This window comes from Bombus affinis, chromosome 17 (genome assembly GCF_024516045.1).
Source record: "Bombus affinis isolate iyBomAffi1 chromosome 17, iyBomAffi1.2, whole genome shotgun sequence".
In the NCBI taxonomy this organism is placed as follows: domain Eukaryota; kingdom Metazoa; phylum Arthropoda; class Insecta; order Hymenoptera; family Apidae; genus Bombus; species Bombus affinis.
This window is the reverse complement of record NC_066360.1, coordinates 5,853,401-5,870,200: the sequence shown is the minus strand read 5'-3', so window position 1 is coordinate 5,870,200 and position 16,800 is coordinate 5,853,401. Positions and strand designations below refer to the sequence as shown.

General features: G+C 29.8%; 1 protein-coding gene across 11 annotated transcripts in view; it reads left to right on the top strand.

Moving 5' to 3' along the window:
* LOC126926168 (myosin heavy chain, non-muscle) overlaps positions 1–16,800 on the top strand; it is a 31,355-nt gene that overhangs the window by 8,995 nt on the left and 5,560 nt on the right. For 3 of the 11 annotated variants that reach the window (XM_050742288.1, XM_050742286.1, XM_050742295.1), the window contains exons 2-14: positions 74–230; positions 515–633; positions 4,122–4,145; positions 4,648–4,686; positions 6,696–6,788; positions 7,409–7,571; positions 9,740–10,429; positions 10,692–11,338; positions 11,606–12,586; positions 12,733–13,596; positions 13,795–14,064; positions 14,394–14,408; positions 14,894–16,314. In XM_050742288.1, the coding sequence (XP_050598245.1) occupies positions 74–230; positions 515–633; positions 4,122–4,145; positions 4,648–4,686; positions 6,696–6,788; positions 7,409–7,571; positions 9,740–10,429; positions 10,692–11,338; positions 11,606–12,586; positions 12,733–13,596; positions 13,795–14,064; positions 14,394–14,408; positions 14,894–16,314 (5,483 nt within the window). Of the gene's footprint in view, positions 1–73; positions 231–514; positions 634–4,121; positions 4,146–4,647; positions 4,687–6,695; positions 6,789–7,408; positions 7,572–7,677; positions 9,296–9,739; positions 10,430–10,691; positions 11,339–11,605; positions 12,587–12,732; positions 13,597–13,794; positions 14,065–14,393; positions 14,409–14,893; positions 16,315–16,666; positions 16,748–16,800 lie in introns of those variants that run through there. The other 8 variants (XR_007714325.1, XM_050742287.1, XM_050742292.1 and 5 more) reach the window with 8 other exon arrangements.

Genomic DNA, 16,800 nt, shown 5'->3' with positions numbered 1-16,800 from the left:
AATCAACGTGATTGAAATTCGTTTTCTGTGATTCGTAGCCAGGCCACTCATCGATTCGTTGGTATGATTGCAGACATACTCAGGACTATTCTGCGTGGTGGTAAATCCATACAAGAGGCTGCCAATTTACACGGAAAAGATAATGGAGAGGTATAAGGGTATCAAGAGACACGAGGTCCCACCTCATGTTTTTGCTATTACGGACACTGCATATCGTTCTATGCTTCAAGGTAATTAGTTTTCTTATTTGTCCAGTCATCTACTAATTTATTTAATCATTAAACGTTATCGAGACATCTGGTTGTTTGATATTTCATTTAGTCTTCTATTTAATTGTTCGTAATTAATCGGTAATTGTATATTATTTTATGATCTTTTAAATGTTTTTACTGGTCAGGTCATAAAATCAAATGTATGTAATTGATTATGCTTTGTTATTGAATTTGAAGGTAACACGTATCTGTGTATTATTTCTTCGAAATATCAGATCTTTTGTACGTGTTTTTGTTTACAGATCGCGAAGACCAGTCCATTCTATGCACCGGTGAATCCGGCGCTGGTAAAACTGAGAACACGAAAAAAGTAATTCAATACCTGGCATACGTCGCTGCCTCGAAACCAAAATCAAATGCGGTAAGTTAATAACTAAATATCTCGTTGTTTGGTGAGATTCGATGTGAAAAGAATTTTTCAGCACTTAAAATATTCCAGTAAAGAAAAGGAATGATTGACATGATAAAATAAATAATTGTATATATGTTGTATACTGATAGAAGGGATACATTCTTCTCTGTACACTGATCTTTTTTATTATATTTATGTAGAATAAACGAAACCTATTGCAATGTACAGCATTTCAATGTTAGCATTAAGATGTTAGATATTCTTGTTGCTGTAAGAATATATACTGTTTTGCTGGTGATAAAAGGGAATAGGTATTGGAGAAAATCGTTTACAGATACTCGTTTAGTTCGCAACTCTCATAAATTATTGAATTCTTCTTAAATGAAATTACATATCTCCTCTTTTCTACATCATTAAAATTTTAAAGAACTTCAATGCGTAATATCGAGCAAAATATTGTGGTCTTAATTTTATATTAATTAAATTATACGTTATAAGTATAAACTGATATGTTTTTTCTACTAGGATTATTTTTTATTTAGTTAAGTTTGTACAAAAATATTAGCGATTATGAAAACTCTGCAAAAGATATTTCAAAGTACATATTATCGCTCATGTTATTATATTTTATATCTTAGATTGTATATTTTTGTCTTCAATGATATCTTTATAGTCTTAAAAGAAACAGATATGTTTATATCTATCATTCTAAATAACTTCCTTTAACTTATGAATTGATAAAGTGATAGACTTATGAATCTTTTTGTTACGTTTAAATATTATTTCATTCAACAAACAACATAATCTTTACTTTTTAGTATCGTTTCCACAATTTTATAGTGTAATGGATGTTGTGAATTATTCATTAATAATAGTATACATGTATACACATTTAACTTTATGACATCACAATTGACAATACATTTGATATTACGAAGTTAATCTGTTTATTTTTTTTTTTATTTAATTTTTAATATCATGAATAGTAAAAATTGTTTCATAAGCTTATTGGGATGTATGTCATATCTTTGTATGATGTTTATATCTTATTTAGAAATAGATAGTGATATAATTAAATTCTTTATATCAATTGAAAAGTATGAAATGTTCCATGAAAGAGAGTTTATTGAGATAAAAGATTTCACATATATATAAGTAGTATGTAATTATTTATAAACACATTTAAATATTTTATAAACACATTGTTTACTGTGTATATGATATAAATATTCTCACATTTACTTTCTTTGAAACTAATTATCGAGAACATGCAAATACATTGTTATATCTCTTCTTTTAAAACAAAAATCATAATGTTAAAATTAGTTATAAAAGATATATCAATAGCAAATGATTACAAATAATCGATTGACCATGTCAGTTATTTGCTCCATTCAGTACTTGCAATTACAAAATTTATATCATGTATGGAACTCTTATCTTGGTTTTATAGGTGAATATTTCAATAATAATTTTACTTTCAGTTTCATAATTCGAATATATATCCTGTAATAATGATTCCATATTAGATAGACAGTTTATTTTGAAATTTGTTATACAATTGTTTGGATTATATAGGAAAGTAGCTGACTTCCACATATTCCATTGAATGTTTTTCAAATTTAGAAAGAGTTTATTTAAATAGTAATTGAGAGCATTGAAAATTTCACCCGATGCATGAAAGTTTCTGTAAATACTCTTCCTTTTCTTTTTTCGTGCATGATGCTTCGTAAATTTCATACGAATATAAACAAATACGTAATGCACATATCAAACCAAATTATACAAAAGGAAATTTATATAATAGAAAAATAATATTTACATATGTATAGAAGTTTGAAATCTCTCAGCTCAATTAAATTATTATTAAGCAATTGGAATAAAAATTATATCAATCCATGTGTTAATAAATAGGTCAAGCTTTTTTCGATTATTCAAAAAATTTTTATTTATCTCAAACATTTATTTTAAAGTAACATAAAAAGTTATTTTAAAAGTGACCTTTAATGATGAACCGAATGATGAATTATTGAATTTTTCCGGCAAATAAAAATGTAAATATCAAAAATTTTGTCGATAAAATTTTCTCCAATAATCGTATTTTGTACATTTTTTAATATTAAAAAATATCAACGTAATCGTAATGATCTTAGAATTTTCTGCAAATTAATACATGTACGATATCGTGAACAATGACACAGGAAGGAAATTCAGCCTCAGTTTCCGCAGTCGTAGTAGATAAAATTTGACTACGAAGATAAAATATAGCGAACTTCCTAAAGCAAGGAAAGCACTGTGATATTTTGGTATATGGAGAGATATATTTTTAGTACTGTCGATTAAATTGGAAGTTATCTTTATTGGAAAACCGATTAATGAATTGTAGAAAATAAAACATTGACTAGTTCGATTACATAATGTAAACAACTTTCATAAACAAAATTTACTCAGAGATATGTTTCGTTCAAAATAATCTTACATATAATAAGAATGCGATATATATAGCACTAAGAATTCAGTATGTATACATAGTTGCATTTAAATACTAATAATTGTATAATCAAACGAACGTGATTTACTGAAAATGTCGTCAACGTGTTGTTACACGTGATATATAGTAGAGAAAGAAAGAAAGAAAAAAAAAAAAGAAAACGAAACAAAGGACAAAACGTACATTAAATGTTGATTGTGCAAGGGTTACGTGAACTGTTTAAAAACTCGATCATCGAATACTATACGTCTGTTTTACGATCGCGATAGATAATGATAGGCCATCGTAGATCGCTGGCTATCGAAGGATCTTTCCTTTTTCAGTGAAACGATCCACTTATCGGCCTAACTCGGCTTTGACTCATTCTCGTCGGACTGTTCTGAGTCACCGTATGCTTCGAAACTTGTGTTCTTATATAGGAAAAAACTATCGTCGTTCCCTTTTCACGTGTTTCATAATTCGACATTAACAACGACACGAATCTTGTTTAAACTGCAAAATCATTAAGAAGGAGTCCCGGCAGCTTTTATAATGCGTGACACGCCACAGTCAGGATATTTAGTCGAAGAATTGAATATTCTCATTTAACGTAAATTATGTTCAAAATAGCTTGTGTACGGCGTTTACATGGAAACATTATCTTTCTACGAACGTAGAAAAAAAATGCACGTTATACTTGTTGTGAATCAAACTCGAGTTACCTTCAATGACACGTATCAAACAAGTAATTACAAATGGAAACAGGATTTTTTCTTCCCTTATTTTTTTTTTCTTTTTTCTTTTTTGCGCAATCTTACTCGCGACGAACTTTCAAATATTTTGAATTTTACTCGGATTTCACTGATTCACTCCGAGCGATTCTGGATATACATTTGCTGGTGTTTCAGTTGTTTGAGTTTGCCAAAACTTCGAATGAAAATTAGATTCGTGAACTAAGGCTCGTGAATTTAATTTTATAAATTCTTTCATTCCCGGTGCTGACTTTCGGCGGCTACAACATACCTAGACACCAAGTCCGGCATTAATCATAGTAAGTCAACAACAAAATGATCAACATTCCGCTCACGCGATATATACGCTACTTGCCTGCCTTCTTTATATTTCGTTCTTATTTTTCTCTTTGCTTTCTGTTCTGTAATATCTATTTGTTTTTAGCTTTGATTAACACTAACAGTTTGTATTCCCAGGTTTTGGAAGTTTTCTTCCCGTTACTTTCTTAACTTCTTCGTATATTCTATGCACGTAAAAATATATGTATGTTATTGCGTCTTCGTTTCATCCATCGGATATTTTTAATACTTTTTAGCTTGTTCTCTCTTTCAATTTCTCTTCCCTTTCGTCCTTCTTTCCTCCTTCGTATTTTATTCTACGTACTAATAAAGTGGAGAGTTAATTAAAAATTAATTTCAAAATATTGTCCTTAACACGATAGCTTTTTAGTCGATTAAAAAACAAAATATTTCGAAGTTCTAACATGTTCTTCTTACTCTTTTTTTTTTTCTTTTTTTTTTACTGCTGCTCGCTGGATTCAGGGTTCCGGAAATGTTTCGGATAAATTTGCGGTAATTAACGTGAGAGTCGATTGATTAAATTATTTATTAATATATTCACTGTCGTGTTTATGTATGCGTGTGCGTGTGCTGTATGCTTGCCACATATTTATTTTACTTTGCGCTTAATCGTATGAAGTTTTAAATAACGTAACGACATTCTTTGTTTTATAATAATGGAAATGGTAAATATTGGAGATCAATGTTTTCTTTGTATTAAACATTAAACATGATTATAACTAATTTAGCCATTTTATCAACTATTGCTTTGATTACATAGATTTTATAAATAGATAAATCAAGCTGAGAAATTAGCTTCATGCCATTTTTTTCTAATGATTGCTATATTTATTAAAAAGTTCATATTGATTCTTAAGTTAAATAGAAACTTATAAATTCTGTTATTTAATTGAAAAGTGCCTGTAAAAAATACTGTAAGTGCCAAGATTGAAAAACTGATTTTTTTTATTGGAAAATGTACCACATACCACTAAGAAAGCCATAGCATAGAATTTAGGTGCAATTTCCTTTACTAAATAATTATTCATAATGCTAGAAGATTATGTCACAACGTCTCCTTTACAGAAAAAGATATAGTGTCAGTAAACATTAGTTAATTGTTTCTTAGCTTTTGTCTATGCTATCTGTCTAATTGAATCAAATATTGATTTTTCTTTACAGCTATAAAGTTGTAACACACATAGGTTTTCCTACAGATACACTTTTCTTTTTCATAAATTTGGTCCACGTTAATACATAATTTTTCTTATTCTTCTGAAAATACTTGTTTCTTTTAAAATACTTGTCTCCTTTACAGAAAAAGATATAGTGTCAGTAAACATTAGTTAATTGTTTCTTAGCTTTTGTCTATGCTATCTGTCTAATTGAATCAAATATTGATTTTTCTTTACAGCTATAAAGTTGTAACACACATAGGTTTTCCTACAGATACACTTTTCTTTTTCATAAATTTGGTCCACGTTAATACATAATTTTTCTTATTCTTCTGAAAATACTTGTTTCTTTTAAAATATTTGTCTCCTTCACAGAAAAAGATATAGTGTCAGTAAACATTAGTTAATTGTTTCTTAGCTTTTGTCTATGCCATCTGTCCAATTGAATCAAATATTGATTTTTCTTGACAACTATAAAGTTGTGAGACACATAGGTTTTCCTATAGATACGCTTTTCTTTTTCATAAATTTGGTACACTTTAATACATAATTTTTCTTATTCTTCTGAAAATATTTATTTCTTGGAAACACTGTATTTTTTCCAAGCACTCTTCAATTTAAGATAATATACAACGTTTTGTATCCTTTAGATACAATGGGTAATGAATTGCGCTTTTACATTATTAATTGTTCTAAAATAATCATTATTATTTTGGTTGTTTGATGATTTAGACGAGACAATTATTAGCTAATTAGCAATATGTATAGTTGTAATGAAACAAACGATGATATAATATTTCTTTAAAAAATATTTGTTTATATCATAATTCTTGTCGCATTTCATACATTGCTCATGTTTTATTTATCGCAATTATTTTGCAAATTTCATAAAGTATACATAAATGAATTTGTTGTTCTATTAAAAATTTATTGTATTTGCGCACGTGCTGTAAATTTGTTTAATGACGTATTATTTATTTAAATATTACTAACTTATAAGAAGCGTTTATTGCTTATATAATAAAGTTATGACTATCTTTACAAATTATCTACAATTTTAAAAGTACTTTGAAAGCACTTTTACATTTTATAGTCTTAGCATTATTTGCAGATCCATTTGAAAGAAATGCTTTTTTTCTAGTTCTATCAATGTCAGTTAATAGCAACTTAGTAGATTAGATACGTCTATATTTTATAACTTCTCCACCGAACTTTTAAAGTATTATGAAATACGTTTGACAATATAAATTCAGAAAATATAATTTTGCTAAAAACATAATACATAAATAGATACATACGTTGCAAGATAAATTAACAATTTTTATGTTTACTAATGTAATTAATTTTTGATGATAGGGTGAATTGGAACAGCAACTCTTACAAGCGAATCCAATTTTAGAAGCTTTTGGGAATGCTAAAACAGTGAAAAATGACAACTCATCCCGATTTGTAAGTTCAACAAATATTGCTCTTTTTCCTTATAACGTTTTCTCAAAATTAATATTCGCCTTCAATTAAACTTTTTATGAAACTCTTCAAACCTTTTATGCAACAAAAACGTTTTCGTTTCTTCAGGTAAAATATTTACTTTAAGAAACAGAATACACTATTAATTAATTATTTCTATAAATTGATTGCATATACTGTTTTAAAGTTGCATAATAAAAAACAATTACTTGTATTACAAATATTTTTTATAAGTATTTATTAACAGATATAATATAATGAAATTAATATTTTCTACTGTAATTTAGAAAATAGAAAAAATATACAAACGTGTATATATATATTATTTTGTTTACTTCATTATTAAATATATTATATAAATTATATTTTTTATTTGTTATTGTTGTTTTATTAATTATATATTTATATATTATATTAATTATAATATATTATAATACAGTAATAATATAGTAATAATTATAATATAATATACTATATAAATGTATATATTTTTTTAAAATAAGAATCTAAAAGTAGAAAATGTAAAGTAGTGCATTGTACCTAAAAAACAATTTGCCTTAGTGATAATTAATAATGTTAATAACTGACAATTTATGAAACAGGGTAAATTCATTCGAATAAACTTCGATGCCTCGGGTTACATTGCCGGTGCAAACATAGAGACTTATCTTCTGGAAAAGTCAAGAGCAATTCGACAAGCGAAAGATGAGAGAACCTTCCACATATTTTATCAACTTCTAGCAGGTGCCTCCGCTGATCAAAAGAGTAAGTCGAGGTTTATCATTGGTAATAAAAAAATCGTTTACGCTTTTCATAATTTTCCTTTTATGACAAATTTCTTTCAGTTCTTTCGCTTTAATATGTTAACTGTAAAGATAAACGATATTTGAGGAAAAAGCTTCATTATCACGAATAACCTCGTAAATAGATTGTAAGAAGTATTTTAGAATTTATTGGTTTAATAACAATATGAGATTGAGATTCATGGAAATGATGATATATGTTATCAGTTCATTATCAGTTCAACTTGTCTTATATAGGTTTATTCTGTGCATGTTTATGCCGTGTAAAATGTTATTGACTCAGGCCAAGCCCATAGGACGTACTGTTTATTACTATTCGCAACGGAGAAGTGAATCGATATTCCTGCCTCGAGACACTGAACCTTTCCGTCCATTATGTGTTGTACTTATTAGGGATATTTTGATCCATAGCCGAATCTATTCTCCGATTAAGCCCGTTCTTTCAGGATACGAACGATTTGAAACAACCTTCTTCATAGATGACTCAGCTGTGCTACCTGACTTGAAGTTCAATTATTCATGCGTGGAATGTCAGACAACGAATCATTTTGGACGTCGTTTAATAACGTAACGCTATGATGAATGCATCAGTTTCTTCATTCGTCAAAATACAAATTTAGAACGTCCTTGTTCTTCATTTCCTGTTTAAATGTCTGTTTATGAAATGGCAGAATATATAAATCTCTGTCTTAAAAGTTGGAAGAATATATTATCCCAAATGGAATTGATGCAATATGGAAGCCACGTACAAAATAGAACGGTTATGAAATTTAATTGTGTACAAGACAAAATGCAAATGGCTAAATTGTAGCAAAACCGAATTTACACTGTTTCACATTGGAGAACCACTGGCGCTGATTCGTCCACAGAGAAAATGAAGGATTAAAGCCAGAGCATTTACACAACTTTACTGGATGAATGCTTCAGATGAAGACTCCAAATGAGCACTGCGGATAAATAATTAATTTTATTGCGTTAAGAGGCATTTTTAGCACATTAGGAGTAATGATATGCTTATTAGATATTTTCTACTTAGAATAACGCCACAAAATAACTTGCAAAGTTTCGTTTACCCGTAGCAAAACATTTTGTATAAGCAAATACCTATAATAATTATATTCACTAATTTGCAAAGAATCAAAATTCTGATTTATCCGCATTCGTTTCCATATTCATTTTGTACGATGTGTATCATAGAAACGCGAACTGATCGTTCGATTATGCATTCAACATGCGTTTATATGTACTTGTTAGTGGCGTTTCACTATGAGTGTATCATCCATTCTGTAAAGCTCAGCTGTAATCCGTTCACTGTGCACTTTGGAGCAACACTGCAGATGGAGGATGAAAATGACATATTTTGATGAATCATTCGCACTGCTTCTCTAAAATGAAACAACGTAAATCAATTTAATTCGGCAATAATCTAATTCCTAGAAAAGGGAGAAATTGAAATAAAAAATTAATTTTGTAAATACAGATTTGAGTACATATTCAGGCTTTAAATTTTGATCTTTATTCGTTTACGAGTTCATAAGCATAAGTTCGCATAAGTTCAGAATAAATGCAATTATATTCAATTAAACATTTTATTCTCGATAAGTTCCAATAATACTGGATCTCGATTATACAAGATCATGAGACAAATAATTTGTCATGCTTATTGTTGTTAAAGAGCAAACTAAAGTAAGTAGAATTCCATTTTTATGAACTTTATTTATTTCAACAAAATTGTAGTCAGTAGATTAAATACTCTTGTCAGTTTAGTGCACTTACTTGAGCATGAACTCTTTCTTTCTTAAGCAAAAAATCATAGGTAGAAAAAGGAATCAATAGACTTCTATTATATCAATTTCAATGATATAAGTTATTCGTCTCTCAACCAGTTCATATAAATACCATCTATCTACCATACCATATCTACCATAAGTCAAAATGAATATATTTCAAAAAAAGGAAATACTAAATATTATCCATATTGTATGTTTCATTATAGTTAGAAAATAGTAGTTCATTAAGTTCATTAAAGATAGTAAATAACAGTTATCTTCTCTTTCATACTCTACAATTATTCCTTTAATATATTTAAAAAAAGAACACAAAAATGATTCAGTATTTAAAAAATTTCAGAGGAATTTATCTTGGAGGATCCGAAACACTATCCATTCCTTTCCAATGGCGCATTACCAGTTCCAGGAGTGGACGATTCAGCTGAGTTCTTCTCAACCGTGAAGTCCATGCATATCATGGGCATGACAAATGAAGATTTTTCTTCGATCTTTCGTATCGTGTCTGCGGTAATGCTATTTGGTTCTATGCAGTTCCGTCAAGAAAGGAACTCGGATCAAGCCACGTTACCGGACAATACTGTTGCTCAAAAAATTTCTCATTTACTCGGTTTGAGCGTAACAGAAATGACAAAAGCATTTTTAAAACCAAGAATTAAAGTGGGTAGAGACTTCGTAACGAAAGCACAAACAAAAGAGCAAGTTGAATTTGCTGTAGAAGCAATTTCAAAAGCTTGCTATGAGAGAATGTTTAGGTGGCTTGTAAACCGAATCAACCGATCATTGGATCGGACAAAAAGACAAGGAGCAAGTTTTATCGGTATCTTAGATATGGCTGGTTTTGAAATATTCGAGTTGAACAGTTTTGAACAGTTATGCATTAATTATACCAACGAGAAGTTACAACAATTATTCAACCATACCATGTTCATTTTGGAACAAGAAGAATATCAAAGAGAAGGAATTGAATGGAAGTTTATTGATTTTGGATTAGATTTGCAACCAACTATTGATTTGATTGATAAACCGATGGGTACGTTCGAATTACTTAATCCTCCTTTCTAATGTAGCATTTAATACATATCTACATTCCACATTTTCTTTCTGAAGTCACTCGGTCGAAGTAACATGCTAGTGAATTTAAATAACACATTGTATACATTTTAATATTACTTTTTCAGTGTTTTAAAATTGAATTACTTAATGTTTCTATTGGAAACTTTGTTATTTACAAATTATGTTTATTTATCGTCAATGCTTCTTCAATAACTAAAGCAAATTTTAATTCAAAACAGGCATCATGGCTTTACTGGATGAAGAATGTTGGTTCCCTAAAGCAACAGATAAAACATTTGTTGAAAAATTAGTAGGTGCACATAGTGTACATCCAAAATTCATGAAAACAGACTTCAGAGGTGTGGCAGATTTTGCTATCATACATTATGCTGGAAAAGTTGATTATTCAGCTGCCAAATGGTTGATGAAAAATATGGATCCTTTGAATGAAAATGTTGTTAGTCTTTTACAAAATTCACAAGATCCTTTCGTTTGTCATATTTGGAAAGACGCAGAAATTGTTGGAATGGCTCAACAAGCATTAACTGATACACAATTTGGTGCAAGAACAAGGAAAGGCATGTTCAGAACAGTTTCTCAATTGTACAAGGAACAATTAGCAAAATTAATGGTTACTTTAAGAAACACAAATCCTAATTTTGTAAGATGCATCATACCAAATCATGAAAAGAAGGCTGGAAAAATTGATGCACCATTGGTACTGGATCAATTGAGATGTAATGGAGTTTTAGAAGGAATTCGAATTTGCCGACAAGGATTTCCAAATAGAATACCATTTCAAGAATTCAGACAAAGATACGAACTTCTAACACCAAATGCTATTCCTAAAGGGTTTATGGATGGAAAGAAAGCTTGTGAGAAAATGGTAAGTGTAATCTTGTTTATATATTGCATTTTTTACTACTAATGAATATCACAATAATAATATTGATGATGGAATGCAATATTCAATATTAATAAAATATTATAATTGGTAAAATATTGATTATATTGATTTAAAACTTATATATACATATATAAATTTATAATATATATATATTCATATACATAATATAATTTATTATTTGTTCTTAATTGTTCTAGGAATTTAAAACATATATGTATATGTAATTTCACAAAATCTATATTTCAGATTCAAGCTCTTGAACTTGACCCTAATCTTTATCGCGTTGGTCAATCAAAAATTTTCTTCCGTGCTGGAGTTTTGGCTCATCTTGAAGAAGAACGTGATTATAAAATCACTGACATAATTGTTAATTTCCAAGCATTCTGCCGTGGTTTTCTTGCTCGCAGAAATTATCAGAAACGTTTGCAACAGTTAAATGCTATTAGAATTATTCAAAGAAATTGTGCTGCTTACTTAAAACTTAGAAATTGGCAATGGTGGCGTTTGTATACAAAGGTGAAACCACTTCTGGAAGTGACAAAACAAGAGGAAAAATTGACTCAAAAAGAAGATGAATTGAAACAAGTACGGGACAAGCTAGAGATGCAATTACATTCTGCACAAGAATATGAACGAAAATATCAACAAGCTATGGAAGAAAAAACTATGTTAGCAGAACAATTACAGGCTGAAGTCGAATTATGTGCAGAAGCAGAAGAAATGCGAGCGAGATTAGCCGCCAGAAAGCAAGAACTAGAAGAGATTCTTCATGATTTGGAAACAAGAATTGAAGAGGAAGAAGAAAGAAGTGCTGGATTAACTCAAGAAAAAAAGAAATTGCAATTAAATATAAGTGATCTTGAAGAGCAGTTAGAGGAGGAGGAAGCTGCTAGACAGAAATTACAGTTAGAGAAAGTACAATGTGATGCAAAAATCAAAAAACTTGAGGAAGACCTTGCACTTTCTGAGGATACAAATCAAAAATTATTGAAGGAGAAAAAGATCCTCGAAGAAAGAGCAAATGATTTATCTCAAACACTTGCCGAGGAAGAAGAAAAAGCGAAGCACTTATCCAAATTAAAAGCAAAACATGAAGCAACGATTGCAGATCTTGAAGAAAGGTTGTTGAAAGATCATCAACAAAGACAGGAAGTAGATAGATCAAAACGGAAAATAGAAACTGAAGTATCAGATTTGAAGGAACAACTTGCAGAAAGGAAGACACAGGTATAGTGATTTTTATAAGTTCTGTTTTCCTATTTTCTGTCAATAAAAGTACATTAGAAAAAAGTAAGAATAATTTTAACCTGAAGTAAGAAATATATTTTTAAATAAAATGTATAAAACAATAGTAATAATATAAATTTTTATAGGTAGAAGAACTTCAACTGCAACTTGGTAAACGTGAAGAAGAATTAAATCAAGTAATGGCAAAAATGGATGAAGAAGGAGCAGCTAAAGCTCAAGCTCAAAAAGCACTTCGTGAATTAGAGTCTCAATTGGCCGAACTTCAAGAAGACTTAGAAGCTGAAAAGGCTGCTAGGGGAAAAGCAGAAAAACTAAAGCGAGACTTAAATGAGGAATTAGAAGCATTGAAAAATGAATTATTAGATTCTTTAGATACAACTGCTGCACAGCAAGAATTAAGAAGCAAACGGGAACAAGAATTAGCAACATTAAAGAAGAATTTAGAAGAAGAAACATCAATACACGAAGCAACATTGGCGGATATGCGTCATAAGCACACGCAGGAATTGACTGCTTTGAACGAACAAATGGATGCATTGAAGAAAACTAAAGCTGTTTTAGAAAAAGCAAAGGGAACGTTGGAGGCTGAAAATGCTGATTTAGCTACAGAACTTAGGTCTGTTGGTGCGAGTAGGCAAGAATCAGATAGAAGAAGAAAACAGGCTGAACAACAACTTGCTGAAGTAAATGCAAAACTTGCAGAAGTGGAAAGAAACAGGCAGGAACTGATAGAAAGAGTAACAAAATTACAACAAGAATCTGAAAGTATTATGCAACAATTAGAGGCAGCAGAGTTGAAAGCTTCTGCAGCCTTGAAAGCTTCAGCAACTTGCGAATCTCAATTTACAGAACTTCAGCAACAACTTGAAGAGGAAACAAGACAAAAATTAGCTTTAAGTTCAAAATTGAGAGCGTTAGAAAGTGAAAAGGAAAGTCTGCATGATCAATTAGAAGAAGAAGAGGAGGCAAAGAGATGCTTAGATAAACAGGTATGATTTCTAATCATTTAATTAACTAATGATTTAAAACTTTTTAAGTGTAGGTGCACTTAACTAATTTTAATTGTAGTTACTTATTATAAAGTTCGTTATTTTCAATATCTGGGTTTTAACCAAAAAAATTTTGTATGCTTTTAAAAAATCACAGAAATGAAACCTTCATTTATCAGCTTTGTTTTTTAAAAATAGGTTATGGGCTTAACTGTACAATTGGCTGAAGCAAAGAAAAGAGTTGAGGAAGAAACCGAAGCTGCTACAGCATTGGAAGAAGCAAGAAAGCGGTGCATGAAAGACATTGAAGCACTTCAAAGACAAGTTGAAGAACTACAAGCTGCTAATGATAAATTAGACAAATCAAAGAAAAAGATTCAAGCAGAATTAGAAGATAGTATCATTGAGCTCGAAGCGCAAAGAGCAAAGGTGCTGGAATTGGAGAAGAAACAGAAAAATTTCGATAAGGTAACTGTGGGTGCAGTTTTGATTATTAATTGGAAAAATATAAAATTAAAATTCTTAATTTATATTTAATTTAATACTAATAATTCTTGGTTTATATGCAGTACAATAAATTCCAATTTATTAGTTTTATTAGTTTTCATTTGAATGTCTGCAGAAGCAAATACATTCTTAATATTCATATTATACTGATTATTTGTTTCTATTATTAACAATATCTGAATAATTAGATATATTCTTATTCTATTATTCTATAACTAATTTTTATTCTTTAATTCTATATTAATTTGCAATTAATAGGATTGTTACTTCTTTTTAATTATTAACAATAGTTTGGGGAACTTTCTGTGAGTTTTTCAATTATCATTATTAATGATTCATAATATTTAATGTAGATAATTTGGCATCCAATAACAACATAAAAATTATTTACGCTGAACCATTTTTTATTTTTACGCAATATTGAATATCTTATGGACCATTTATGCACAAATTTTTAATCGGATATAATTATTTATATATATTACCTAATAATTCTATTTATAATTATGTATCATGATATAATTTATTATAACATTATACAGCTTCAAAAGTTCCACTTTCACAAAGATGTTTATTAAAGCACAATGTGTAATCGTCAGTATGATCTTTTGCACGCTTCTCACAGATTATTCACGGTCTATAAGATGTTAATTACCAGTAATATAAATGTCATTCATTTTTCGTTACATTTAGATATAATAAACATTTAATAAGTTTCAAAAGTAATAGTAGAATTAGTATGGTCAATTTTAAAACTTCTCTTTCTCTTAGTATTATTATTATTTTTAAGGTGCTGGCTGAAGAAAAAGCGGTTTCTGAACAGTATGCAGAGCAACGTGATGCTGCCGAACGTGAGGCTCGTGAAAAAGAAACTCGTGTCTTATCCTTAACCCGAGAACTTGACGAAATGAATGAGAAAGTTGAAGAACTCGAACGAATTCGTCGAGGTCTCCAATCAGAATTGGATGAACTCGTAAACAATCAAGGAACAGCAGACAAAAATGTGCATGAACTAGAAAAAGCAAAACGTGCTCTTGAGTCACAATTGGCGGAGCAACGTTCTCAAGTAGAAGAGCTCGAGGATGAGTTGCAATTTACGGAAGATGCAAAGTTGCGTCTAGAAGTAAATATGCAAGCTCTAAGAGCCCAATTCGAGCGAGACTTGCAAGCTAAAGAAGAACAAGCTGAGGAGAAACGAAGAGGATTGGTGAAACAATTGCGCGATCTTGAAGCGGAATTAGAGGATGAAAGAAAACAAAGAGCTGCCGCTATTGCACAACGTAAAAAAATGGAAGCAGACTATAAAGATATTGAACAGCAATTGGAAATGCACAATAAGGTAAAAGAAGATGCATTGAAACAATTGAAGAAACTGCAAGCCCAAATAAAAGATTGCACTAGAGAAACTGAGGAAGCTAGAGCTGCCAGAGATGAACTTGCAGCAAGTGCTAAAGAAACTGAGAGAAAGGTAAAGAGTTTAGAAGCAGACTTAATGCAATTAACTGAAGATTATGCCAGCAGTGAACGCGCTAGAAGAGCTGCTGAGAACGAAAGAGACGAATTACAGGAAGAACTCAATAATAATGCTAATAAGGGTACATTAATGTTGGATGAAAAACGTAGATTGGAAGCTAGAATAGCAACATTGGAAGAAGAATTAGAAGAAGAACAATCAAATGGTGAATTGCTAATGGATAGAGCTAGAAAAGCGCAAATAACTATCGAACAACTAACAAATGATTTAACGACTGAGAGATCAACTACACAGAAATTGGAATCGCACAAATTGTTATTAGAAAGGCAAAATAAGGAGTTGAAGACGAAACTCACAGAATTAGAAACTGCTCAAAGAGCAAAGACCAAAGCTACCATTCAACAATTAGAGTCAAAGATTAATAACCTTGATGAACAATTAGAAACTGAAGCAAAAGAAAGATTTGTACAACAGAAGATTAATAGAAAATTGGAGAAAAAGCTAAAGGAATTAAGTTTACAGTTAGAAGACGAAAGGAGAAATTCAGATCAATATAAAGAACAAGCAGAAAAAGTAAATGCTAGAATGAAAACTTTGAAGAGACAGCTTGATGAAGCTGAAGAAGAAATTAGCAGGCATAAAGCAATGAAAAGGAAAACGCAAAGAGAAATGGATGATATGCTTGAATCTCAAGAAGAGCTAACCAGGGAGGTTGCAAATCTTAAAAATAAATTAAGGTAAGTTTTAGTCGTTCAATTTTTTAAATACTTATATCTTTCGTTTTATTCGTTTTATATTTATAATAGAATGGAATTTAAATAGAATGTGAGGTATTTACTCTTTGGCATTCATATAAACGTGAACTTAAATATAAATAAACATATATCGATTATATAAAAACCGTTTGATATATATATACAATAGTAAATTCTCTGCACTCATTGCAAAATTTTATTATATAATTTATTTCTTATGAGAAAGATAAATATGTCAAGATATTTAATAGACAAGAGGTTCTAATTCTTTGCCTTTTATTTAAATTATTGGAAATTGAAAATAAGAAATGACTATACATATTAAAATATTTAGGCGTCGAGGGAAAAAGAATAGTTCATACCCCACGTGAAAAAAGCGGAATTTCTTCAAGTCTCAAGCATTCCTCGAGTCTTGGTTAGTCTATAAATTAAATTACTTTTAATATCGAATCATGTCATTTATACATA